The sequence below is a fragment of the Glarea lozoyensis genome, assembly GCF_000409485.1.
Source record: "Glarea lozoyensis ATCC 20868 chromosome Unknown GLAREA14, whole genome shotgun sequence".
Classification (NCBI taxonomy): domain Eukaryota; kingdom Fungi; phylum Ascomycota; class Leotiomycetes; order Helotiales; family Helotiaceae; genus Glarea; species Glarea lozoyensis.
In genome coordinates, this window is record NW_007360988.1 from 1,596,523 (window position 1) to 1,620,564 (window position 24,042).

The 24,042-nt window shown below is 45.1% G+C and overlaps 11 protein-coding genes across 11 annotated transcripts; 5 read left to right on the top strand and 6 right to left on the bottom strand.

Annotated features, from left to right (window-relative positions):
- Window positions 1-225: 225 nt before the first annotated feature.
- GLAREA_07131 (uncharacterized protein) lies at window positions 226-896 on the bottom strand (the record flags this gene model as incomplete). Its single annotated transcript, XM_008081079.1, has 2 exons — window positions 226-528; window positions 585-896. The coding sequence occupies 2 exons, from the start codon at window positions 894-896 to the stop codon at window positions 226-228; spliced, it is 615 nt and encodes a 204-aa protein (XP_008079270.1).
- Window positions 897-1,297: 401 nt separating this feature from the next.
- On the bottom strand, window positions 1,298-2,033 carry GLAREA_07132 (Ribosomal protein S5 2-like protein; the record flags this gene model as incomplete). Its single annotated transcript, XM_008081080.1, has 2 exons — window positions 1,298-1,710; window positions 1,760-2,033. The coding sequence occupies 2 exons, from the start codon at window positions 2,031-2,033 to the stop codon at window positions 1,298-1,300; spliced, it is 687 nt and encodes a 228-aa protein (XP_008079271.1).
- A 189-nt stretch (window positions 2,034-2,222) lies between these two features.
- On the top strand, window positions 2,223-2,766 carry GLAREA_07133 (uncharacterized protein; the record flags this gene model as incomplete). Its single annotated transcript, XM_008081081.1, has 4 exons — window positions 2,223-2,348; window positions 2,404-2,486; window positions 2,539-2,555; window positions 2,603-2,766. 4 exons carry the CDS (start codon window positions 2,223-2,225, stop codon window positions 2,764-2,766), a joined length of 390 nt encoding a protein of 129 aa, XP_008079272.1.
- Window positions 2,767-2,904: 138 nt separating this feature from the next.
- On the bottom strand, window positions 2,905-4,075 carry GLAREA_07134 (P-loop containing nucleoside triphosphate hydrolase; the record flags this gene model as incomplete). The annotated part of the gene is made up of 3 exons (XM_008081082.1): window positions 2,905-3,650; window positions 3,702-3,922; window positions 3,972-4,075. The coding sequence occupies 3 exons, from the start codon at window positions 4,073-4,075 to the stop codon at window positions 2,905-2,907; spliced, it is 1,071 nt and encodes a 356-aa protein (XP_008079273.1).
- A 1,380-nt stretch (window positions 4,076-5,455) lies between these two features.
- GLAREA_07135 (RmlC-like cupin) lies at window positions 5,456-6,265 on the top strand (the record flags this gene model as incomplete). Its single annotated transcript, XM_008081083.1, has 1 exon — window positions 5,456-6,265. One exon carries the CDS (start codon window positions 5,456-5,458, stop codon window positions 6,263-6,265), a length of 810 nt encoding a protein of 269 aa, XP_008079274.1.
- Window positions 6,266-7,940: 1,675 nt separating this feature from the next.
- Window positions 7,941-8,881, top strand: GLAREA_07136 (uncharacterized protein; the record flags this gene model as incomplete). The annotated part of the gene is made up of 3 exons (XM_008081084.1): window positions 7,941-8,138; window positions 8,187-8,710; window positions 8,767-8,881. The coding sequence occupies 3 exons, from the start codon at window positions 7,941-7,943 to the stop codon at window positions 8,879-8,881; spliced, it is 837 nt and encodes a 278-aa protein (XP_008079275.1).
- Window positions 8,882-10,090: 1,209 nt separating this feature from the next.
- On the bottom strand, window positions 10,091-11,522 carry GLAREA_07137 ((Trans)glycosidase; the record flags this gene model as incomplete). The annotated part of the gene is made up of 4 exons (XM_008081085.1): window positions 10,091-10,889; window positions 10,944-10,971; window positions 11,084-11,394; window positions 11,446-11,522. The coding sequence occupies 4 exons, from the start codon at window positions 11,520-11,522 to the stop codon at window positions 10,091-10,093; spliced, it is 1,215 nt and encodes a 404-aa protein (XP_008079276.1).
- A 244-nt stretch (window positions 11,523-11,766) lies between these two features.
- GLAREA_07138 (uncharacterized protein) lies at window positions 11,767-14,880 on the top strand (the record flags this gene model as incomplete). Its single annotated transcript, XM_008081086.1, has 1 exon — window positions 11,767-14,880. One exon carries the CDS (start codon window positions 11,767-11,769, stop codon window positions 14,878-14,880), a length of 3,114 nt encoding a protein of 1,037 aa, XP_008079277.1.
- Window positions 14,881-15,638: 758 nt separating this feature from the next.
- On the top strand, window positions 15,639-18,136 carry GLAREA_07139 (Cysteine proteinase; the record flags this gene model as incomplete). The annotated part of the gene is made up of 2 exons (XM_008081087.1): window positions 15,639-16,801; window positions 16,849-18,136. 2 exons carry the CDS (start codon window positions 15,639-15,641, stop codon window positions 18,134-18,136), a joined length of 2,451 nt encoding a protein of 816 aa, XP_008079278.1.
- A 2,464-nt stretch (window positions 18,137-20,600) lies between these two features.
- Window positions 20,601-21,687, bottom strand: GLAREA_07140 (uncharacterized protein; the record flags this gene model as incomplete). Its single annotated transcript, XM_008081088.1, has 2 exons — window positions 20,601-21,083; window positions 21,160-21,687. 2 exons carry the CDS (start codon window positions 21,685-21,687, stop codon window positions 20,601-20,603), a joined length of 1,011 nt encoding a protein of 336 aa, XP_008079279.1.
- A 1,645-nt stretch (window positions 21,688-23,332) lies between these two features.
- On the bottom strand, window positions 23,333-23,701 carry GLAREA_07141 (uncharacterized protein; the record flags this gene model as incomplete). The annotated part of the gene is made up of 1 exon (XM_008081089.1): window positions 23,333-23,701. The coding sequence occupies one exon, from the start codon at window positions 23,699-23,701 to the stop codon at window positions 23,333-23,335; it is 369 nt and encodes a 122-aa protein (XP_008079280.1).
- Window positions 23,702-24,042: the final 341 nt, after the last annotated feature.

Genomic DNA, 24,042 nt, shown 5'->3' on the forward strand with positions numbered 1-24,042 from the left:
CTATTTTCAATCACCTTCATGAGTCTATCGCCATGCCGTGCAAGAGACAAAAACTTGAGTCTCTGAAAGCCTTGCCTGGAAATTGTACTTTGAAAGTTCGGAAAAATATTTTCTTCCCTTCTCGAACCATGGTATTTCAACCTTTTAAAATCCCAACTACACCGACCCAAATGCAACAATACCCCAACGCCATGCAGCTTCAACAGTATATGACAACCCCTCAATTCAAGCAAACGACACGCTCTTCTTCCTCAACCTCATAGGCTTCGTCCCCGCCTCTAAGCTCACCGACTCTCCATCCTCCTTCTTCTCAGCCGCCGCTCTCTTCCTCTTCTTCCTCAATCCCTCCTTCGCCTCATCCAATTTACTCTTACGATCCTCAACCCTCTTATCCGCCTCCACCTTCCTCGCCTCGCGAATCTCCTCCATCTGCCGCGCCTTCATCATCTTAGACTCAATCTGACCCTCTTTATCCGCATTAACCATCGCCAGGATCGTGAGCATGGATTCTCTGTCATCCACAAATACCTACGCATCTATTAGCTCCCATCCATACCCAAAGTCTAGACTAGGTGAGGACATACCTTTCCCTTCTTCTCGCCCTTAGGTTTCTCAACCCCGACAGGCGTAATCATATTCAGCGCCGGAATACCCAATTCCTTCTCGGTATATATCCTCCGCTTTTTCTTCAGTTTGTTCAACGCGCTCCCTTTTCCCGTCACACTACCCAGACTCACACCCTTCGATTGCGTCTTTTTGGATTTCGCGGACTTCGGTTTGGAGACGCCGTCGCCATTCTGACCTGCACGGGTCTTGTTCGTGGTTTTACTGTTTTTGATGCCGGATTTGTTGGTCGCGTGTTTGGATTTCACGGTGGAGGTGCGTGATGGTGCCATGGCGCAGGTTGAATGGGTGGAGGACGTGGTTGAGATGTGAGATCTGCTGTTGCGCGAGGTTGCGATAAAAGATAATTTTTAGTGGGGCGATATCAAGGTGGGTCTGGATGGCGGGGATAATTTTCGTTGGAGAATCTCTCTTGACACGTTGAATTATGTGTAAATGATCGCTTTTTAAGAGAGAGAAAAAAGAAGAGTTAAATCTACCAGTCTAAATGCTGATATCACATTGTCTTCTCTTTGATTTTCTTTACCATCCATCATGTTCGAGTGTTCGATATAAAACTATCACTGACCATGCGTTGATTACACTGCAAGTACCTAGGTAGTCTCCAGTTAGACCAATCGTCATTGAAAGAAGAATAATTCCAGTAGACGCTGTTATATTTTTTCTATCAAACTTAAGTACTCAAAGTCCCCTTCGTACTAGGTACCTCGCCTTCCCTCCCAGCGACCCTAGTCGTCGCCTGTCTAATAGCCACCGCCAGCGCTTTAAAAGCACTCTCCGCTCTGTGATGATCGTTATCCCCTCTTAAGCAATCAACATGCATTGTGACTCTCGCGGCTTGCGCAAAGCTCTGCAAACAATGCGGTATCATCTCACAGCTCAAATCTCCAATCTTCTCCCTCTTCAATCCCAAATCTATAACGCTGAACGGCCGATTCGAGAGATCTACGACTGCACGCGAGAGAGCATCGTCCAATGGAGCATATGCGGATCCAAATCTTGCCAGGCCAGTTGGAACACCAAGTGCATCTTTAAATGCACCACCTAAGGCTATACACACATCTTCGGCAGTGTGGTGGTCATCAACTAAGTCCTTTGTCAGTCAAGGCTCGTGGATGCTCAATTAGAAACTAACTGTGCAAGTCTCCTTTGCAGATCAGACTCAAACTCCAACCAGCATGTTTCGCGAGCGCATGTAGCATATGATCTAAGAATCCAATTCCTGAATTTATTGAAATCGTTTGACTCTTGCTGGCTTGCGAAGCATGGCCCTCATTTCCACTTAGTAGTCGTTTGTCGGTATCGCTAGGAAAGTCACCGCCATCTAAGTTGATTGCTAAAGCGATTTTAGTTTCGTTGGTGTCGCGGGCAAGACACGCCGAGCGAACGGGAGGTGATGTAGAGCCCATTGTTGAACTGGAAGGATTTAAAAATGTCGAATCAAAGTTGCGAGTCTTGGAAACATTTTTGGAACAATAACGCGATGTCGGCAGGGTCCAAAATCGAAGCTGGTCCGTGCTTGTATGTGGATCATGACGATTCGAACTCTTCGCGGGAGCTCTTTGAAACTCGTGAGCTCTCATCATGCCATTTTCGAAATGGCAAAAAGCAATTCAGATGAGCCAAGAACAATGAAGCAACATACTACCGGCGGTTTGAAGAATCGGGATGCTGATGGTGCAGCATGGGAAGCTGGAAAGGGGGCAGTAATTGGCGCATCCAAAGTATGTCACTTCTTAAGAATGAGCTTGTATACAACTAACGTATATTTCGTAACAGTGGGGAATTGTCTTTGGGGGTCTTGGTGGAGCTGGATATGCTCTATCGCCCATATACAGAGGACTCACTATACAATTCAAAGTGTAAGTTTTCTCTGTCTGAAATTCGGTATTTTGAGCTAAAATATAACCACAGATTCATCCAGATGTCAGGTAAGGAACTTGGAAGTCTTGGCAAATTGGATGCTGATCAAATATAGGCATGATTATGGGCGCTTGTCTTGAAGCTGATCATAGGATTCGTGAATATGAAGCAAAAATACGAATGCAAAAGCGCATGGTTAGAGATAGAGCTGTCTGGGAAAGCTACGAGCGGGAATTCGATGAGGTACCACCAGTGTCGAAAGAAAGCCAATCAAAATGAAGAAGTCAACAAAATAGTTTCGCTTGATATATACATTGACGTTCAAATTCCGCGTCCGGAAGTATGCCAATTCCATATACGCCGATCAACATGCCCAATACGCCCTGCTACGCCTAATCATAAATCTATCCCTCACAATCATGACTTGACCACGAATTTCTTTGGGTCCATGTTGAGCTTAGACAGCCTGGCAACGCACCCACTCAGTTGAAGCAGCGTCTGTACACCATCTAGAATCTTCATATGTGTGAATCCAATTTCCTTAATGAACTCCAATTTGGCGTGTTCGCTAAGGGTTGGTATAGTTTTCGTCACTCTGAACATCGTGCTGATGATATCGTGACTAGAATATCCCAAATCCCAAAGCTCTTTCAGAGTTTCTAATGCAGCGTCGACCTTCCCTTCGTAACACGCTTTAAGCATAGCTTGGATTTTGATAGGATGGGGTGAGTCGACTACTTTGAAGACATTGTCTCCACTGAGGAACCCAAACCCCGCCCATGTTGATTGAAGATTGTTAATGGCTTGCCGCATGTCACCTTCCGCTGTAAAGACTAGTGCAGCCAATCCATCCTCGCTGTATTCGACCTTTTCGGCTTCGATTATCTGCAATAACCTCTTGACGACTTGTGCATCTGTTAAGCGGGAGTATCGAAGGATCGCACATCGGGATTGGAGGGGTTCGATGATCTTATTTGATTGATTGCAGGCGAAAGCAAATCTTGTTGTAGCCGAGTATATTTCCATCGTCCTGCGCAAAGCTTGTTGGGCTCCAGAGGTCATACTATCAGCTTCGTCCAAGATGACGAGCTTTTGTCGTCCTTGAGGCAGCGTAACCTTTTTCTGGGCAAAGCCTTTGATGCGGTTTCGCACAACATCGATACCTGGTGGGCTCCTCATTAGAAAGCTCTAACAATCCAGCATATACCACTCACCTCTTTCGTCACTAGCATTAAGTTCCAAAACAGCTTCCTTATATGAATCGCCTAGCATTTGTCTCGCAAGACACAATACCGAAGTTGTTTTCCCAATGCCAGGCATTCCAGATATGATAACATGTGGCATGTTCCCATCTTTTGCAATGATTTTTAAACGTTCGATTGTTTCCGTATTTCCCACAATGTCGTCCAGAAACACAGGCCGGTATTTCTCAACCCTGATTGAATTAGCAACTACAGCATAGTTTTGCGATTTCCCAGACATACCAAGGGAGTTCATAATTAGGTATGCCATTGGTATTGGCTTTCAAGACATTTTTTGCCGCTGATGTTGAGGATTCGCCCTTCTCTTCTCCTTTCGTAACAGCCATTTTGGTATGTGTTAATCTGCAAATAATCGCGCTTTGAGGTGGACGCGATGGAAATCAATTTACGCGTGGAAACTGAAGCTTGCCGAGGTTTGGCCGCAGCCTGACCTCAGGACGACAGACATCGATCGACCTTAACGACTACTTAGGTACAACACTGACGCTTCTACTTTTACCCATCACTTTTCTTCTGCCATACATACAAGTGCCCGGAGTGGAAAGACATTTCAGACTCGACCAGGAAGATACCATCACTCAATCCCACGATTTTTCTATCTACAGTTGTCTGTTCTTGCCGCCTTTGCTCACGAAGGAGCCGCGAATGGAATGTCATGGCTTCACGAACAATTATTTAGAGGACCTCAAAATAGAGCTATTACATACGATCAAGACGCTGCCTCTTTCTTTATGCATTTAAATTGAGCGGGCAGCTAATCGGCGAATCTTAGTGGACATATCCTAACAGTCTTAGTTCTATTGAGTCCGCTGCATTCTGCGAAGAGCCAAAGGCCGTGGCCGTGATTCCAACTCGCTATTGTCGTTTACATATCTCGGAGTTCCGGCTGAACTGCGATGCGTCTATATCAATCGACACTTCAACAGTTGACAGCTGGCTGATAAGCGCCCAGGCGCTGCTCATTTAGTCAAATTCGCGTCTAGTTGTCAATGAAGGACGCGTGCGCATTTTATTCGGATGTCTCTCAATTCCGATATAGAACTTGCGGGGTTGGTTCTTCCACATCCAATATTTCACTCCTAAGATACCTACACTTTCCGTACCGCGCCAGTCTACTCACGTAAACACTTCTTGTGCGTTACGGTTCATGAGCCATTTCTTCGATAATTACGGATGTACAATGTTGTCGATATTCTTCCGTGGGCCAATGAACGCCGTGCTGACCTGCAGCGGCCGGGTTCATCATGCTGCACCTCTCGTGCTCAGCCCGATTGTCCCAAAATTAGGTCTGGCCACCAGTCAGAAGTTTATTTTTCAAAGACGGAAATGTTGTTTACCGGCGGCGGAGCGATCTCATTGCTCAGAAACTCCTCGACTGGACTTCTCGAAATAAACATTTTCCTCGCTTCAGCGGCCGCCGCCAGCGAACAACCAACAATTGCCAGCAAATATGTTGGGTAAACATGTAAGCCGTGTAGATTCGGATCTACAGATATATAATGGTCAGTCCTCATGGTAAATAATTCATTCTTCATCAAACAATCAAAGCTTCAAAAACATTATTTCCTTAGATTCTTTTTCCTTGAGTCTTTTCCTTTGTCTCTTTTCTTTTAGAGTCGATTTTCTTCTTTCCTATCTTTGCTAGTTAATTATTTGGCCCCTGTCATACCACCAATCCTCAACTATCACTCAATCTAATCATCAATATGCAATATACATCTACTTTCGCCATTGCCTTCTTGGCTTCAACTGCCTCTGCAGCTCCATACAACCAAGCACCAGGAGCTGCAACAACCCTTACCACCATCACAACGCCTGCTGCCACACCTCCAGCGACCGCTCCCGGTGGTCTTACTCTTACCCAACAACTTTTCCTTGCAGACACTGCCGTCGATCGATTCGCACTTCTCGGCAACGAGGCGTTTGTGTTTGATTTCAACGATCCAGAGAAGAAGCAGAAGGGAAAGGGTGGCCGCGGTGGTGATCTTGTAGTCGCCAATCGCAAAACACACCCTGCACTTGTTGGAACGGGCTCCGGTATGGCTGTTGGTTTCCTCGGTCCTTGCGGCTTCAACACTCCTCACGTTCATCCTCGCGCCACCGAACTTCAGATCGTTACCAAGGGCAAACTCACTGTCGAAATGGTCCCAGAGAATGGTGTTTTCAACGTCCCGGGCGACAAGACCTCTAAACGACGAGTCATTCATGCTGATGTTGGGGAGAATCAGATGTTTCCCTTCTACCAAGGCTCAGTCCACACCCAATTCAACCCAACCTGCGAGACAGCCACTTTCATCGCATCTTTCAACGCAGAAGATTTCGGAGCTGGACAAGTTGTGGATGAGGTCTTGGCTTTCCAGGATGACATCGTTTTATCAGCCTTCGGAGAGTCATTTGATGCATCTCAGTTAGCAGCTATGCGCAAGAAGCTTCCAGCCAGTATCGCCCAAGGTGTTGCTAGCTGTATTGCCACTTGTGGTGGACTAGAGAAGATCGGATCTGCCAACGGATCATAAGCACTCGCGCGGTAGTGGAGGGTCTGAGCATGACGATAGCAGTAATTTAGCTGCTATATTTGATGTGCATTATTAGGATTGCTTGTATTTTGTCATGATTGCATTGGGCCGGAGTTTAGCATAGCATTTGCATAGCGAGCGTTATTTTGTCTTTATTACTTAATTTGGCTACATCTCCAATAATCAGATACTTAGGTACTTGTAGTTGGGGCCTAGCTTCTCAGAATCAATACACTTCATCAACTGTACTCTCTGCTTCCATTCACTTGAACACGACCCTTATTGTTGACCTCATTAGACAGACAAGGTTCTGCGTAGCTGCCGCATGTTGATTTTGCTAATTTCAAGAAACAGAAGCCCGTTTGTACTGGTATAGAGTAACATCAGCTCCTGCATGTGTGTAATTTCCTCTCGCAATCGACAATATATATGATACGCTTGGGACAGAACGCGTTTCTGAAGTTAAACTTGCCAGTGATCAACACGGAACTTGAAATAATAGACTATCACTAAAAGATAAGCTGAGTCCGCTCCGGTATCGTTCATGCAAAGTGAGGCCTGCTGACGGCCACCGTCGGCCGCAGAATCTGGGTTAAGCAGGTGCCAGGTCGCGTGGTGTCGAAGGATTCTGACCCGCCGGTTCTTTTGTTGCATGTCGAGCTCTTGAATCAGGTGATTGTTGGGCGGAGCCATGAACTTCAAGGCACTGACTCAGTGGAATGGTGAGATTTGATTTAAAACGAAATGCAATTGACGGGAAGTATTGCTCTTTTGTGGTGCCCAAATAACACGGTAGTTTGGTGCTGGTTGTTATGATCGTCTGAGGTGTCTTGTTGACATTTCAAAGTTTGATTTCAGTGTTGATATATGGTACATAGATTTTACTTGATAACTTATTCAACTATAACAAATCCTGCCCAGACTTGAAACTTTGACCTGAATAAATGGTACGACCGCGTTCCCTGTTATTCTAAGTGGATTTAGGAGATTTCACTCTTGTTGTGCTCGAAGCATGCAAGGTGGCACAGATCGTTATTGAGAACACACCAGCAGAGTTGGGATCAGATGCGAGATATATCTTTGTTTATGTTTATATTGGATGGTAGGAAAAGTAAACACGCAAGCGGCAGCAGCAAACCAGTAGGTTGATAGTCACTTTACCACATAGCCCTGCGTTTTCCATTTTGATATTGTTACTCATCTTCAAGTTGATTCAAGTCTCGCAACATGGCATTTCAACGTCTTCAATCTGTCAAAGTTTGGCTCAAAAGGGTCGCTGGCCACTGAGAACTAAAGGCTTACAAAACAGTGCGGCCTGACAACATTGTGATATACCTCCCCAGTGAACTGACGTGATACACCATTCATACATTGTACTTTTCAATAAATCTCCTCCACTTGCAACCATGAAGAGCCCTTCGTCCCAGGAAGACTGCTTCAGACTGGAACAATATCTAGCTGTGGTGACCACTGACCAGTGCCAGCCTGGTCGCTTGGGCCATCATTCACTACCTCACAATGCCCTTCTTCACTTCATCACCTAGCAACCAGGGGAGGCAAATTCAGTTCCCAACCATTCGCACTAGTGGTAAGCGAACGAGGTTGTTTACTACAAAAACTCACGATGTTTACTTTCCTTCTCTTCTTCTTCTTCTTTTCTCTTCAACTTACAAAGATGTCTACTTGCCACTCTTCTCAAGTTATCCCGGGCCTAGCCAGCCCAATCTTCTCATCAGTCGCCTACTTCATACGATTTGCTGCTTCCACAGTAGTATTCTTCATCTTATGTGTCGCCCTCTACTCGGTGTTCCTCGCTGCCGTCGACAAAGCGTTCACAGAGCCAATTGTGGAGACAGACCTTACACAGACAACGGTATGTCGAAGCTCCTGGAATGATATGCTGGTTCTGACATGCACTCAGATCGATCTCGAGCCCATCATCAATTCTCCTCGAAAAGTCTGCTCGCCGGCCCGCCACAAGACCCCAGAGGACAACAAAGGTCTTGATACTACTGACCTCGACAACCACGAGAGCCTCAAAATTCTCGACAACATCGTTACGAACATAGACCTTCCTGGATCTGAGGTCGAACAGCTTGCTGTTGATGACCTCGATTCCTCATACACCAAGGTTGATGTGAAGCATGACGACACTGACAGTATTCCGGAAAAGTTCAACCATCCATCCCCTACCAGGTACCACTGGTATGAAGACCCAATGGATATCGACACCCTTATGGACGATGAGGAACCTTTGGACCTCGGCGACCCCATGGATCTCGACGACCCTATGGATCTGGACGAACCGGAACTACTCGCCACTAATGTTCTAGGTAATCAGATGTGCTGTTCTGAGCCCACAGCCTTTGTTGCACCGCCAACTACACCAACAAGAGCAGAAAACGTCGCACACGTGGATTCGTCGGGCCAAGAATATTATTACGCGTAAGTAGCCCCGAAATCCAAGCTTAACTGCGTGATTGCTCACAATATCTCCGCAGCGGCAACTTGTCCTTAAAGAAGTCATTCCGACGCGGGGAAGGGGTAATGCGCAAGGATCTGCTTCTGATGAGATTCTACAAGGACAAGTACGACCGCGACCTCTTCAAGCGATGAAGAAACGACAATCGGAATTCCAGCCTCAATATCTGGGTTTTCTTTGAAGATCCTGCGCCGGACCAATTCATCACGATCAATCTCGACCTCACTTACTAACATAGAATTCTCTGTGCAACTCGATTCCTGGACGAATTTTCGCCGACCTCTCTTGAACATTGCGACACTTTGGCCGGTGGGACTTTGTTCAGAGAGACTCCGACTTTAAGACCGAACGAAATTCTGGGCAACTTACTTTGATGGACCGACGACCGAGGAGCTGGACTGAAGGCTGGTGTGTGTTGCGTACATGGTACTTGGCAGATGCACTTCGTACGGATGTAGGGGCACGGCGTCGAGAGTTAGAGCTAAGTCTTGCAGATGTTTTCTTTTGTTGCATATTAACCCATAGTGAGCATACCTTTCCAAGTTAACTGGTCTTCTTTCCCATTAGAAGATCGGAACGCTGTGGAAAGCAGATTGAACATTATCCCTCACGCAACCACAGGCCATGGTTGAATATCCAGGCAACCAGGTCCAATCCCTGGGTTGTGCTCTGCTTATAGGGAAACATTCTTTTCATTGAGCATCTGACCGTATGTTAGAACTTGAAGAATGCCATCTGCTTTTGAGACCCTTGGTTCTATGATATCCTAGTAAAATTGTAAAGTTTGTGGTAATATCCATAAACGATCCGCACCTTTGACGACCGAAATTGAGATCCAGAGACGACGGCAAGATGGTCCCGTTGTTATCTTTACATCCGAAGTCTTCGATCTGTTGGCTTAACTACACACAGCAGCTAAGCTCTAATACTTTTCCACATGCATATAGAATATAAACCGAAGCGGCGTGAAATTTTAATCATCGCTCTCATCATACCGGGCAATCATTATTTCTCGTGGACAGAATCCTTGCTAAGATGCTGTGTGAGAATTGTTTGGTGGGATTCGCCTTTCTGAGCAGCGACTCCGATACCGGGAGATGTTGTTGTGCTGTTAGATTCAAAACAACTTCATTGGCTGTCTCCTAGGAAACCAGTCGTTGACGGATGAGACATAAAGCACTCAGAGCCTGAGCCCCACTGGATTATGGTTCCGAGGACCTTGAACGTTTTCACATGTGTGGGAAACTGTAGCTTTTGTAGAAATTGTAGATGCAGTAGGTGTTCGATGTCCAAATATATTTCGAAGATTTGTCGTTTATTCCATTATACCATTACTCCTGTCTTCAGAGCTCATTACGTGCGTGTCGTCCAGCTTGCAAACCATTGTACGCTTTGTTCAACGTTTGAAGATGCTCAAATTCATCACCATCTTCTCCTAGTCCCCACGCAAAAGCGCCCTCAATTCCTTTGGCCTTCACTACTCGTTCAACCTTCTCGACAATCGCCTTCTCGTTTTCCCACGTCCACCACAGATTCTCTTTTTCGTCCCAGTAGCCATATCCACCTCTTTCAGCATCCCATTTCCCAGAAGTCTTTGCTGCCTTGAAAGACTCGCTGACCTCTGATGGAATGCCATCATGCCACGAGAAACCTCCTGTTTTGCCCAGATCACCGCCGGTTTTGGGATCTTCCATGATGCCGGTAGGACAACCAATTCCCGAATTGATGTTCCACGCATCAAGACACTTTTTGCGTCCAGCGGGGCTGGCATCAGTTCTGAAGTACTTTACATAGAATGCGAAGCCGACGTTCAATTTGGAAGCTGGAACTCCAGCGGAGAGGTATGCATTAATTGATGTCAAAGATGCCTGAACACCGGCGTGGTGAAGAGTCTGACTATCTCGACGATTCATGAGATCGTAGGTCATGATATTGAAGAAGTCGATTGAGGGAAGGATGATCGGGATCGTTGTCGATGTGAAGGCTAACATGTCCCTCGGAAGTCCTGGTACAGCGGCTGTGATGAGCTTTGATGGGCCCAAGTGCTTGCGCAAGGTGCTGAGCAGCTTGGGATAAGCTGTTGTTTGCCAGGCTTTAGTAGGGTTTGTATGATTTGGTTGTAGGTAGTGCTCGCCATTACCACTGTGATGTGTCAGAAATATGCTTGGAATGAGATATGGTAAAACGATTCTCTACCCAGGGTATTCCCAATCAATATCGACGCCTAGATACCAATTAGATAGAAGTTTCAATTAAATTCGTATTTGAGTACATTGAAGACAAGAAATGAACTATAAGAGTCGAGGACGAGAAAAAAACCCAGAGGATATGCGAACCATCTGCTCCAGTATCCGTCACCATTCTCGCTACATTGCTCGCCCATAGCTCTTGTCCTTCTTCCGTCCTTGCGGCTACCTCGAAGCCCTCATCATCACCCCAACCTCCAATAGCAATCAAGACCTTCGTTCCCTTCTGGAACTGTGTCCTTGTCCTATTTACCGTGGTGAAAAAAGGCCATTTAACTTCTGCGGCCTCTGATGTTGCATCAATCGACACTTGATTGAATGATCTCGATGACATAAAGGCCAAGGCAACATGAGTTATACCTGCCACAAGAGCTACATCGGCTGGTGGTTCTGGATGTTGCCTGGACAAGTTCTGTTCAGCAAATTGGTGAAGAGCTTGAGATCATTATTACCCTGTTAGATACATCACATATCTTGCTTGCGCAGTGACAAAAATCATACTGGCAAATATTAGATAGACCGCATACATAGTTGCAAATTTATTGAGCACTTGATACAATAGAATATATATTTCTGCATGTTTGACCGAGAAATACAAGAGATGTAGTCATTTGAGCACGTGATTATACCCCGGTTTTTAGCTGACCCTTGCCCTGTCCATTCTGGCCGGAGCTAAATTGAGGCTCGCGAAAAAAGTTATGAGAGTCGTAATTTGTAACTCGAACAATTGTTCATCAACCTCGGCATTTTTCAGCACAATCGCCTCGTTTTCTATGTTGACAACACTGTCAGGTAGAGGCTCTCGGGTCCAATCTTCTTATGTTTGTTCTGCTTGCTTAGACACGCTTCGCGATCCCTCCAACCAGCTTCATCTCGCCCCCGGTCGACGAGTTCCTGTCAGGTCCTTCCAGTCTAGCAGAAAGTCGCCTGAGAGGTTGTTGACTATTAAAAGGCCCGGAGATCCCAAGAAAGCGCGTTCCCTTCGACAAGCTCGAGACAAGGCCGAGGAGAGCCAGGCAGAAAGTTGGGATAAACAGTTGCGCAAGCTGAAAGAAGCATTTGTCGCCGAACAAGATGGAGGCGACTTAACCCTTACAAAAGAACAGAGGGGTGATGTTGTTGGGAGTTCAGATACACCGCCGAAGCCTAGCAAGCAGAAGAAGAAGAGCGATAATGTTGCTGGGAGTTCAGATACGTCGACGAAGCCTAGCAAGCAGGAGGAAAAGAGCGGTGGTGTTGGAAGTGCTAATACATCGCCGAAGCCTAGCAAGCAGAAGAAAAAGCCCGAAAGCCCTACCAAGACGAACGACAAGACCGGTGCGACAGCGAGCGCCGGGTTAGAAGCATCTAACATTGAAGATGCGTTCGAACGGATTGGTAACAAATTGACGCTGAAGAAGTCTCCCAGAGATGAAGACATACACGCCGCCAAGAAACAGGCCGACCCGAAGAATAAGGGATCAATAGGGCTCCAGGTCGATGCCACTGCTAAAAGTGGCATTGTACTGCCCCCACGACCTAGTCAAAGCGCACTGAGAAAACGACGATTAGCTCTACACAAGAAAGACGGCAGGCATCGCGTCGGGAAAGGATCCAAATCTAAAGCGGCAAAGTTTAGTGTGGTGAGAGCTGTGAAGGCCACAACTCATAATGCAATTGAAGGCTTGTCAAGCAACGGAAGGGTAGTTGGGACCATCGACACCTCAGCTTTGAAACTTAACGCTGTTGACCGCGAGCTTCCCCCCGTTCCGCGTCTATCTTATGGTCTTGATAGAGTGTTGTTCAATCCCGGTGTCTATCATCTTCAAGATCCTAGATCTCAGGTGTACAATTTCGACCCCTACCTCCAAAAAATCATGCCTGTAGCCGAATTCGACTTTACACTTCTGAAAAGGTTCGTAACGTCGTCAAGGGATCAGAATCTGCTCCAGGCCACCAAGGACGAGGGAAAGAAGTATACTGGATCAACATCAAGCATGACGTCAGCTCTGTCACATTTCCATTATTTGCTTTCCCAGTGGCGGCCTATCAATGTTGGAAACTTGACCAAAAACTTTCCCACTGACTCGGACAATTTTACCACATTTTCACGTATACCTGCCGCCATGTTCCTTAGGTGGAAAGATGGCGTATATGCCATAGACGCCGACAAAGAGTTTGACACCTCGAATGTATTGAGCATGCTGGGTCAATCCATGGAAAAATTGCTCACCTTGTCGACAGACGATTATGAAAAGTATCGTAAAAGTAACTCTGAGTCCGTCTCCGAAACCAGTCGGACCGAATCAGAAGCATACCATTATTCCACGATGGGCGATTTCCTGATGAGATCTCAGCTCGATGCCTACGATCCCAGGGTTCCAGGATCTGGCATGTTTGACTTGAAGACCCGGGCAGTCATTTCGATTCGAATGGACGTCGCGGCGTATGAAGAAGGCAAAGACTACGAAATTCGTAATCGTCATGGCGAATGGCAGTCTTTTGAGAGAGAATATTATGATATGATTAGGGCTGCTTTTATGAAATATTCACTACAGGTCAGAATCGGACGCATGGATGGCATCTTTGTTGCATTTCATAACACGCAGCGCATTTTCGGCTTCCAGTATATCAGTCTACCTGAAATGGACCTTGCTTTACATGGCACGGATGACCTAACACTGGGAGATTCTGAGTTTAAAACCAGTCTCCAACTTCTCAATACTGTGCTAGATCGTGCAACGGCTAGGTGGCCTGAGCAGTCTTTGCGGCTTTTTGTAGAAACCAGAGGAAAGAAGGGCGATCCAACTTACATGTACATTTTCGCTAAGCCAGTGGAAGAGTCGAGGATTGAAGCAATTCAAAGTTCTAATAAGGCAAAGATCGAAGAATTCGAACGCCGAGTTTTGGGCTTAAGCAGCGAGGATCCGGAATCGGTTGAGCAAGTCGTGTCAGAATGGGAGGCTTTGCGGTCAGATATCCAGAATAATCTGGTCCAGGACGAAGATGACACGGGAAGTTCTGTTGGCACGAAAGCCCCCGAAGAAACTGTTCATGTCAATGAGGAGGCCCCGCCTTCCCCATGGAACGATCGTAACACAGAGATCGCATCCTCAACTGAAAGCGTAGAGGATATTACCAATGAGGTCCGTGAAGCGGAGAGACAATCGGTTGACAAGCCGACCGGAAGGTCTTTATCAGAGACGTTATGGAATTTAATACCTAGTTTCAGGAAAGCTAGTGCCGAATCGTCTATATCAGAAGCTCCTAGTGCTAGCACATCTTCGGTAGATGACACCAATGCTCAATCAGGGCCGTCCACTTCTGACACAACCACCGCCAGTAATTCCAACCAAGAATTCATCGACGAAGACGCCGCACAACCGGAGGATTCCGTGGATGGAAAAATCAAAGACTTGACATCTGAGGAAGAGAACTCCAACGACGCTGAGTTTGCGGCAAATGCGTCCAGCGTAACAGCGTCTTCTGATAAGAGCCCACCCGCTGAGTCCCAGTCCAATGTCTTAGCGATGTATCTTACCATTCGCAATAAAGTCAACGGAGGGGTTGTCACTAGGCCAAACAACCTTCAGAGTTCAGACACATGGACTGTCGAATACGCCCTAGCAGAGGTTGCAGACCCCAAAAAGGCCAAGTTGCTTTACGATGCTTGCAAGGTACGACGCAAGATGGTGTATTATAGATCTAAAGATGGAGAGACACTTTGGAATCAGAAATTTATGGCGGACATCAGGAGGTATACCGCGGAGGGGAAAGCTCACAGACAGAGAGCAGACAAATCGCAAACGTCCGAACCACCTAAGGTTTTGAAAATCGACCCAGAAGATTTGAAAAATTGGCAAAGGTGGACCGAGAAGAGATCGCCAGAGGAGAAAAGGGAACAGTAATGATTATGTGGTGTAATAATAGTCTCCGGGCCGCTTTCATGTAATATTGTCAATTATGTACAGCTTGTATAACAATTTGATAGATATGGTCTTTTGGCAGTTGAAAAGGGCTGAGCTGGAAATCTGTGGCTCAAGTGGCGTTAGTCGTTGTAAATATTGTCACATGTATTTATAGGGTTGCATAGATAGCAAGAAATTATTCTCCCTCTCCTCAATTTTAATGTCAAGGGAAAGAAATATGAAATTCTGTGATGCTGCTTGAGCTAGGTAATCCTCAAATAAATCGCTAGCGTTGGATCAGCACAAGCCACCCCCCGAGTCAGCAGTCAGCCTTGACATCACCAGAACCCAAAATCTATTCTTTGAATACATGCTTGTTGCTGTACACCAAACAAACCACCTTCCAAATGGCATAGTCCATACAGAATACTGCTGTTTAGTCTAGAAGCCGTGCGAGAGTGTAATTGCTCTCTGATCATACACAGAACCGAAAAGCTGAGGTTGTGTGCGTGTAGTCCAGGACAATGTTGGAAGCAACACTTATGCTTGGAGATGGTACTGAAAAGGGTGATGAGCTAGCCTGGTCCACTTCATGAGGGTATTCCCTTTTCGACTCTGGTTTCAACCCTCTCCTTCGATCGAATTCGCACTCAAAGTACTCCATCCTCTTATGCGCGTCGCAACGGTTATCGCAACATCGATTGCAACGAATTGGCCACGATCTTGGGAAACAGATCTACGATTAGGATACTGTAGAAATGCCACCAGCCTTGGACGAGAATGGCGAAGAACTATACCCAGATCCACAAAGGCCTCGTTATAACGAGGACCGAATTCCAAATGCTCTGCGGGAGACTTCGTCATCGATAAAACCAACCATCTTCCTCAGCCCCTCGCCCTCACCGAATAATCGCCATCCTCCCTATAGAGAGCCGCCCACATCTGACAAAAAGAGAAAAGCAAGGTTGTTGGATATAGAAGGCGATGATGACGTACAGGGAGCAAGGGAATCTGGAGGATGTTTGATACAATTTGGGCGACAATTGGGGTTGGACAAAGATACTTCGATAGACGGTGAATCATCTGGATTCATTCGCCAAACAGGGAACCATTCTGGCAATGGTGGTGGGGCAGGTGAAGATCATGTATTAGCTGGGGCACACGGATCGGCTCACCAAAGTCAAAGTAATTTCAGTTCTACAAACAACGAAGATTTCACACCCGTTAGCGGAGCCCACGTACCGCATACTGGTACCATCGTCAATTCTGATAGTGACGCGTTTGAATGCGTTCCGCCGGAGAGAGATACGAGGACAACTATCCAGATCGTTGTACCGCAACACAAACCAAAGCAGACCATTCCTATTTCGAAATCTGTTTCTACACAAACGGCGAACGAAACCCAAAAACTCAAAGGCAGAAATTCACAGCGCTCCCGAAATATGAAGAAATCGCGAGCACCTTTATCTGGTAGTGATAGTGAAGATGAGCTTGCTGGGTCAGGGGATCATTCGATACGGGGTTTTGGTCAATCTAGAGGAAATCAAGAAAGGACAGCTATCAAGTGTTCTTTATTGGAGATGTTTTCCAAGTCCGAATCATTCATTGATGCGCTATGCGAGGAGCCGTGGACTCTATGTCAGTATAATGACGGAGTGGCCGATTTCTTTGACGAAAACAAGCTACCAGTCCCGGATATGAAAATTGAGCCCAAGCACATTGACCTCATCCAACGGCAATCCAAGACTGGCAAACTTATCATTCAAATGGACAAATACAGGGGTTTAAGAGGTCATCAAAGAATATTTTTACAGCTATTTGTAGACAGAAACTCTTCTTTACAAATGGGTGACAAGGCAATGGTAATCACTGATCGATTTGTAAAGCACAATCCAAAAATAAAATTGAGGAACCCTTCAACGTAAGACATTCCAATCCTATCAGACGTATCATTAACGATGTCAATAGTCCCTGGTTAGATGGTCGTTTTGAGAGTGTTCGTAATCGCTTGATTGATAGGGGAGTTGAGAAGAAGAACCGCAGTGCAAGATCGAGTCCGATGAGGTCACCAATACCTGCTTTTACAAGTGATATTGGTGATAGTAGCGAGGTTAGGGGATCACAACATTCCAGTGGGGAGACAGAAAGCACAGGCTGTGGAAGATTCGACGATACAGGCCACCCGGAAACTGAAAAGAATTCGTCCAGCCATGGAGATACGATGCTGCCGAGGCTTTCGGAAGGAGACGACAACAGCTCTATCGCGAAGGCCCTCCAAAACACATATCGCAGCCCGACGAAGTCAGAAATAGATTCTCCTCAAAAGGCTTGTCGTAAGCGCACCTCCCGCGTTACAAGACTCGTTGACGCCCAAGATGAAATTCCTGACACCGCGGCAAGCTATGAAAGGTGGTCACAACTGAATCCCGAATGGTCAAAGCAGTGGAAGGACAATATTTTCTATCAAGGCAGGCACAAGGCAAGGGCCACAGTTCAAAAGGATGACGTCGAAAGACTAGACGAAGGGATTTTCCTGAACGATAACCTCATTGAGTTCTATCTCAGGTGGCTTGAAAATAGTTTGGAACAGAAGAGCCCGCAATTGAGTAAACGGGTTTACTTGCACAACACATTCTTTTTCAAGAGGTTGACACAAAATGGTCGTGGTCGAGAGATAGATTATAACGCTGTAGAGCGATGGACAAACAAGGTCGACCTTCTTTCCTACGACTATATCATTGTTCCCATACATGAAAATTCACATTGGTATTTGGCTATTATTTGCAATGCTTCAAATTTACTGGCGGAGAAGGAGATTGAGATATTGGACTCGCAAGAAAGTGTGGAAGAGCTAGGCTCAGACGACATAAATGGGCTATCAAGCAACGCCCTATCAAACTCAACGATGAAATTGTCTGCAGTTAAGACAAGAATTCTCACTTTGGACTCTATGGGAGGGAGACATTCTCCAACATGTACCAAATTACGCGATTATCTTGTTGAGGAGATAGCGGCGAAGAAAGGGATTCGAATCTCTGCTCCGGGTGCTTTAGGTTTGACCGTCAAGAATCTTCCTAGACAACGAAACGACTACGATTGTGGGATTTTCCTGTTGAATTATGTGGAAGAGTTTCTCAAGGATCCTGATGAATTCTATCGCAAAGCCTTGGCAGGCGAGAATCTCGACGTTGACCCCCGAGATGCGTTAGAAACTCGTCGGATTATAAGGGACATCATTCTTCAAATGCAGCGATAAAAGATATACGCCGGTGGCGTTGATTTCTAGATACCCTATATAAATATTCGCACGAGCAATTAACTAAACGTAACAACTTACCAGTCTTAACAGACCAATCGCAGGTGCTTGGGCAGTGCCAATCAAAATCTCAATCTCAGCCGGGGCAATGCCATTGTGCGAAATCTTCAAAACCCGAACCATCAAGCTACTCTCCTTCAAATTCAGTTGCTCTATAGGGCCAAGTTCCTTGCTGTGTAGATACTTACCAAAAGTTGAAAAGACCAAATATTCAGATAATGGCATTGTATTGAACAGAAGTTAATACACCGACGTATGTTTGTCACCGATTCTGTATTTGTTACCGATTCGATCTTGTTTCCTGGAGAACGAACTTTCGAAATGGAAAAACCACAGTTATTGAAATAGTTGTTGATTCTGAATATGAAGCCAAAGACTCGTATAAATTCATCTGCTATTAGTCCCTGGGGCTTCTTTAACTTGAAATTCTGCTCACATGGAATGTCCAAGGCCATTACGGGTGCAACCATTTATGTAGACGTTTTCTGACTTAGTACGAATGATCTTCCAGATACACTGAGTGAATGTGCTCTTATTTCAACGGTCGAAAAGAGATTTAGTAAGAAAAATTACTATACATATAAAGCGTTCGTATTAAATCCGACATGGAGGTTTGTGGACATTCAAGGGGGGCCTCGCTTAATATCGCTTCACCCACACCACGTGACAGCTGCAAAAAGATCGCAACATCAAAAGATGATCAACCACAACAACGATATATCCAACAAGGAAGCTATTTAGATGATTTTAATGCATCAGACTGGCAAAAGCAATGCACCAGCCGGGAATCGAACCCGGAGCCAAAGCACGCCATCTGGGTCCCAGTAATCTGGGATTCCACGCCAATTAAGACATGGGAAGCTTCGATTTTACCATTAAACCACTGGTGCTTGTGGCAAAATTTGCCTCATCTAATTATATATTGTATTTTTGTAACCTTGATCATTAAATAGTATTGCACAGTCGGGCGTTGCGGCCTACGTATCATCAGAGTTGTGTTATTCTTATGTGTTTTCTGCGCTGGTCTGCAGGTTGATCCCTCGCTTTGGATTGGTTTTAGGTTTGATCCTGATGTTGGTTTTAGTTGGTTTTGGTCTTACATTTTTTTGCGTTACTGGCTTTCCCCAGCTCCGTCTCAACGTCTGAATCAATCGTACAACATCTCTCTCACAACAATGCGAAGGCATGAACAGGACCACTCGAAAACTATCACAAAATGCGAAAACCCCACCCGAATGGATTTATTGCTTCGTTCAAAAGCGTACCTCTTGAATTATTCCGCGTGAACAAGGGCCCTTACATATACCTTAGAGAATGGGCTACATTCCCACCGCAGCGGTCTACTATCTTCGACCTCGTTACTCATGAAGGGAAGGTTTTGCCTAAAGCTCTAAATAGGACTACATACCAACGTAAATTTTTGCGATACCTTTGTGGCTTGCTTTTATTTACCTCGATTTTAGTGCCAAATGGTGCATCGATGCGCCCGAATGGGAGATATCAGCAGGGCTTGGTGCGACGTCTGGACGGAAGTGATTGGATTGTCTACTCAATACCTAAACGTTAGTCGCTAAAACCAAGCAAAGGATCTGATACGAGAGAATTTTTCACCTGATAGTTCCTCTTAACATTAGACACCCCCCTCCCCAAAGAATTGATCTTGATCCATGAGCACACTGATCATTATTCTATGCAACCAGCTATCGAAATAAGTCTTGATAGTAAATATGTGTTTATCAGTTAGCATAGGTTCAATCGTTAATTGTATTCTAGAGCTCAACAAAAGGATTACAAAGTTCCTGCAGGGAAGCGGCAATCTTTACTCTACTAAGCAATGGCTTATGAAATATAAACTCCCCGCTTGGTCCGCCCGAAAAGAGCGCAGCGCAAAGTCAGTAGTAGACAACGATAACTTTATAGGATAATTAAAGGTAATGCTATCATTTTGGTCGAAGCATGATTAAGTCAATGATGGGCTACAAGGTCAAAGTGTTTAAGCTCAATTAAAGAGGATAGAGGTAACAGTGGTGACATATATATCTTGTCCAAATCTACTTTAACTTCAAGTGTAACACATTTCGTTTAATATCAAGTGTTGTGTCGGCTTTCTGTCAGTCTTGCTCCTAAGTGGAGTTTAGTTTACTTACTTATTCTCAATCAAGCTTGCTGACAAGGTTTGTGAGTTGATTTGGGAATGGAACGAAAAGAGAGCGTTCTAAAATCATGATATTCTTTTTTTGTGTGAGACAAATAAGTCTTCATGCTAGTTTGTGTCCTTAAATAATTACTGCTTTCTCCCGTTTCCCCCCTAGCCCCTAGGGCAAAAAGGCCTCTAAGATAATCACGATTCCCCGGGCCATGAAATAGGCATTTTCTGTTTTCTGAATTGTCGGTCGGAGATTGACTAGAAGTCATTTTGGTTGGATGTTGTTGGTTCTCCATCAGCAACCTCGTCAACTAATACCACCCCAGCAGTCCCCTGATAGTGTCGTGATGCAGCATTAGCCGCGCGGCGTTGGAGCTCCTCGAACGTATATCTTGGCTTTCTTAGCTCAAAATTTTCTTCCTCAGGGACACGACCGTGCCGTTCACCATTTGGGCTGTGAAGCCAAAAATACAAACGCATTCGCGCTTGATATCTAATCATTAACTTGTTGTACTCGGAGAACCGAGATGTCTCGAGTTCCGAGTAATGAAAAGCGGCTCTTGCGAGAAGTTTCTCTTTGGTATCTGAGAATTCGACAAGTTCCTCAGGAACTAACTGAGCCTTTGCGTCAGTAGCATCCCCTGCGATGCCAAGCGGACTAAAGGATGTGATTCTTAGATACACCGGGGCTCCTTTTCTTCTAGCAGCCGACGCTTGAGATTCTCCCCTCGACGCATTTTGCTATAGGATATTGGTTAGTCTCAATTCGTTCTACCCATGGGTCGAACCACGGTGCATGTAACTGTTTTTAACTCACTGCAAGAACTCCAACTTGGATCCATGATTCTACCCTTGGCTTCTTTTGTAAGGTGGGTCTAACTGGCTCAATTGATGATTTCCAGTTACCAACAAATAACATCTCTTCCCATCTTGTCACCCATTGTTCATCTGGGATCTCTCCTACTGGGTGGTTCTTTCCATATATTTTCACCGCCAGATCTTCCAATGCCTCTCGGTCTCCGGGACGCAGCTCTTCTCGAGACTGTATAACCTCGTCCCTAAATGGAGGGATAAAATTGGGACCCTGTAGGTTCCTGTAGCTGTTTATTACAGCTGGCTCTTGGAGCCGTCTTCTTTGCGAGGGAGGAATTTTACCCATGTGCTGGTTTGGATTGACCGTTTCGGCTAATTGCGCTTCTTGCTGTATCGACGGGGCTTGCGATGCTGGTGGAGGTGCTGGTGCTGGAACAGAAGCGGCCTGAGTTTGGTTGATGAATGCTACTACTACATTTGAAATTGCAACCATCAAGTCATTGACCGCTTGTTGATTGAAGTTTTGGGCCATCTAAAAAGTCATGAGCAAATCGCAACTAGAACCGTGGTACGGACCGTGGTCTCCAATACACCAAGAATCAGACAGCATACCTTTTACGAAAGCTGAACAGCAAACGACAATTGAGTTGATGGAATATAGTTAATTGATCTTAACGATCTGTTAATATGATCGAGCAGTGATAATAACAACTTTACTCTGGTTGAATCTTGGATCTTCGATCTGTGAGTTGTATGTGTAATTTGTTGTCAGCTCGAGAAGATCAACTCGCTGTGAAATCCGCTTTAGAGTTAAGAAAGATTACTTCACTTTTAGGGAAGATTGATTGGGCTTCACTTCTTACAAAAAGACGGGCCTAATGCCGATCTCGTCCGCTTCAGACCTATTGATAGCCAATATAGTTCAATAAGTTGTCGTACTACGCACTACATCTACACAGAAAAGAGAAGAGTCTAAAAAAGAACGATGGACAATAATCATTTGACTTTATTTGATTGAAATGTCATGACGAGCACATTTATTATCATCTTCAATCATTTGAAATATTTGAGTTTCATTTGCTTAGGTCCAGGCCTTTCTACATTTTGGTTTGGGTTGAGATTTTGACAAGAACACGAAGACAGCTCAAGACTAAGTTCACATGTGTGTAACTTTGCATTGAGCAAATCCTAATGACATATTGTTATTCTCAATCAAGAACTAGAGTATTTCAGTTTCATTAATATCTACCTAGGTAGGAAACACAAAAATGTCGCTATGTAGATAGGGGCATAGAAACTTGACCCCCAACATCTGAGACGTGTTAAAACAATCATAATCTGGGCTGTCGATCTGACGTTTACTTCGCTGAACATGAAGATCTTTCCTAGATTACTGCTGGCTTTAAGAGAGTTGACTTGCACTACATTCCTATTCAAAAAAACGAGTATGTATTAGTATGTATCTATCCGAAATAGAATTTAGGATTAGATAAACAAGTGTCTGTATGTCTCTTATTTTCGAACCCACAAGACTTTTCCTGATATTTCTATATTACGTAGATTTAAATAATTTTCTAGAATTAACAACTGTATTTGAAATGGGATTTTATAGAAGGTATCCTCTGGAAAATGTACTAATAACACATAATCCATATAAGTAAGATTGATTACAAGCATATAGAGTGTTACTATAGTCTCGAAAATCTTCGAAAGTAAAATTTGGCTTCCTGTTACTCGGCTTATCAAAACACAAAGACTCTACTAGGTACGTTTAAGAGAGCCATCAGGCTTTACCGACTGAAAGAGGTTCGAAGAAACGCAGATGACGTATATATTTCGTCTTCTCTCGAGGGGCATTTATCTCCACGTCAATCTCATACTAAAAGCACATCAGGCGAAACTTTGAGTCGATCTAGGAATATAATCTAAGGCCCCAATATAACCGTTTTTGGCTTGAAAAGAAGATGAGAAGTAGATTATCACGCTGTGTCACCCCGCAACTCAGCCAAGACTGTAATAAAGTTCTATCACCTATGTCCACTCAGGCTCGGAACATCAATTGTTATCAAATTGCGGTCTCTTGAGCACGACAATCTCCTCCCCTGGCACATTTACGTGTCTGCTCCCAACAGGCTGGTGAAGTCGGTATTGGATTCGCCTTCGGACTTGGCAAATGATCATTCGTCTATTCCACATTGTGAACCTGTTTGTTTCAAACTATCATACTGGTTGATGGCTCGGCAGAGCAGATTCTCGAGTAAGGCGTCGTATCTGAAGATCTTCTCGGGAAGGAGACGAGACTCCGAGTCTACTATCATACCCGTCACCCCGAAGGTTTTCAGGGACACTCTGACAAATGCAGGGGCTCCTTCTCTTCTGGCTGCTGGGGGTAAATATGAAGGGCCAACCTCTTCATATTCATCTTCTTCGTCGTTATTGGCACGGCGCCGCGTAACGGCTCCGATATCGATATTGGCTACTGGATGGCTAACAGCAGTTCTCTTTGATACCTCGACAATGCAATCCTGCCGTAGCAAAACGGACATGGTGCAGATAAATTATGATACTTTGGTGCCTAGTTCTCAATGAGCATCGATCCGTCCTAAATTCCATCTGAAGCCACCTTATCATCATCACCATCATCTGTGCCACGATGATAGTACGCCTCGTCATTTACTTGATCTTATTCTGAATATGGACCTGTCGTCTTCATCTTCATCATCCTCTTCCTCCTCTTCGACTACTCTCTTTTGCTTGCCGGTCGTCGGACCGACTTTTGATGCTAAGCGTGGTATGCTTTCGCTAATCTGTAGGCAGATTTCAGTCTCCTCGTGGAAATTCAGTCCTCCTGAAGAAACTGCGAAGATTTTTGTTGACTTCTTTGTCT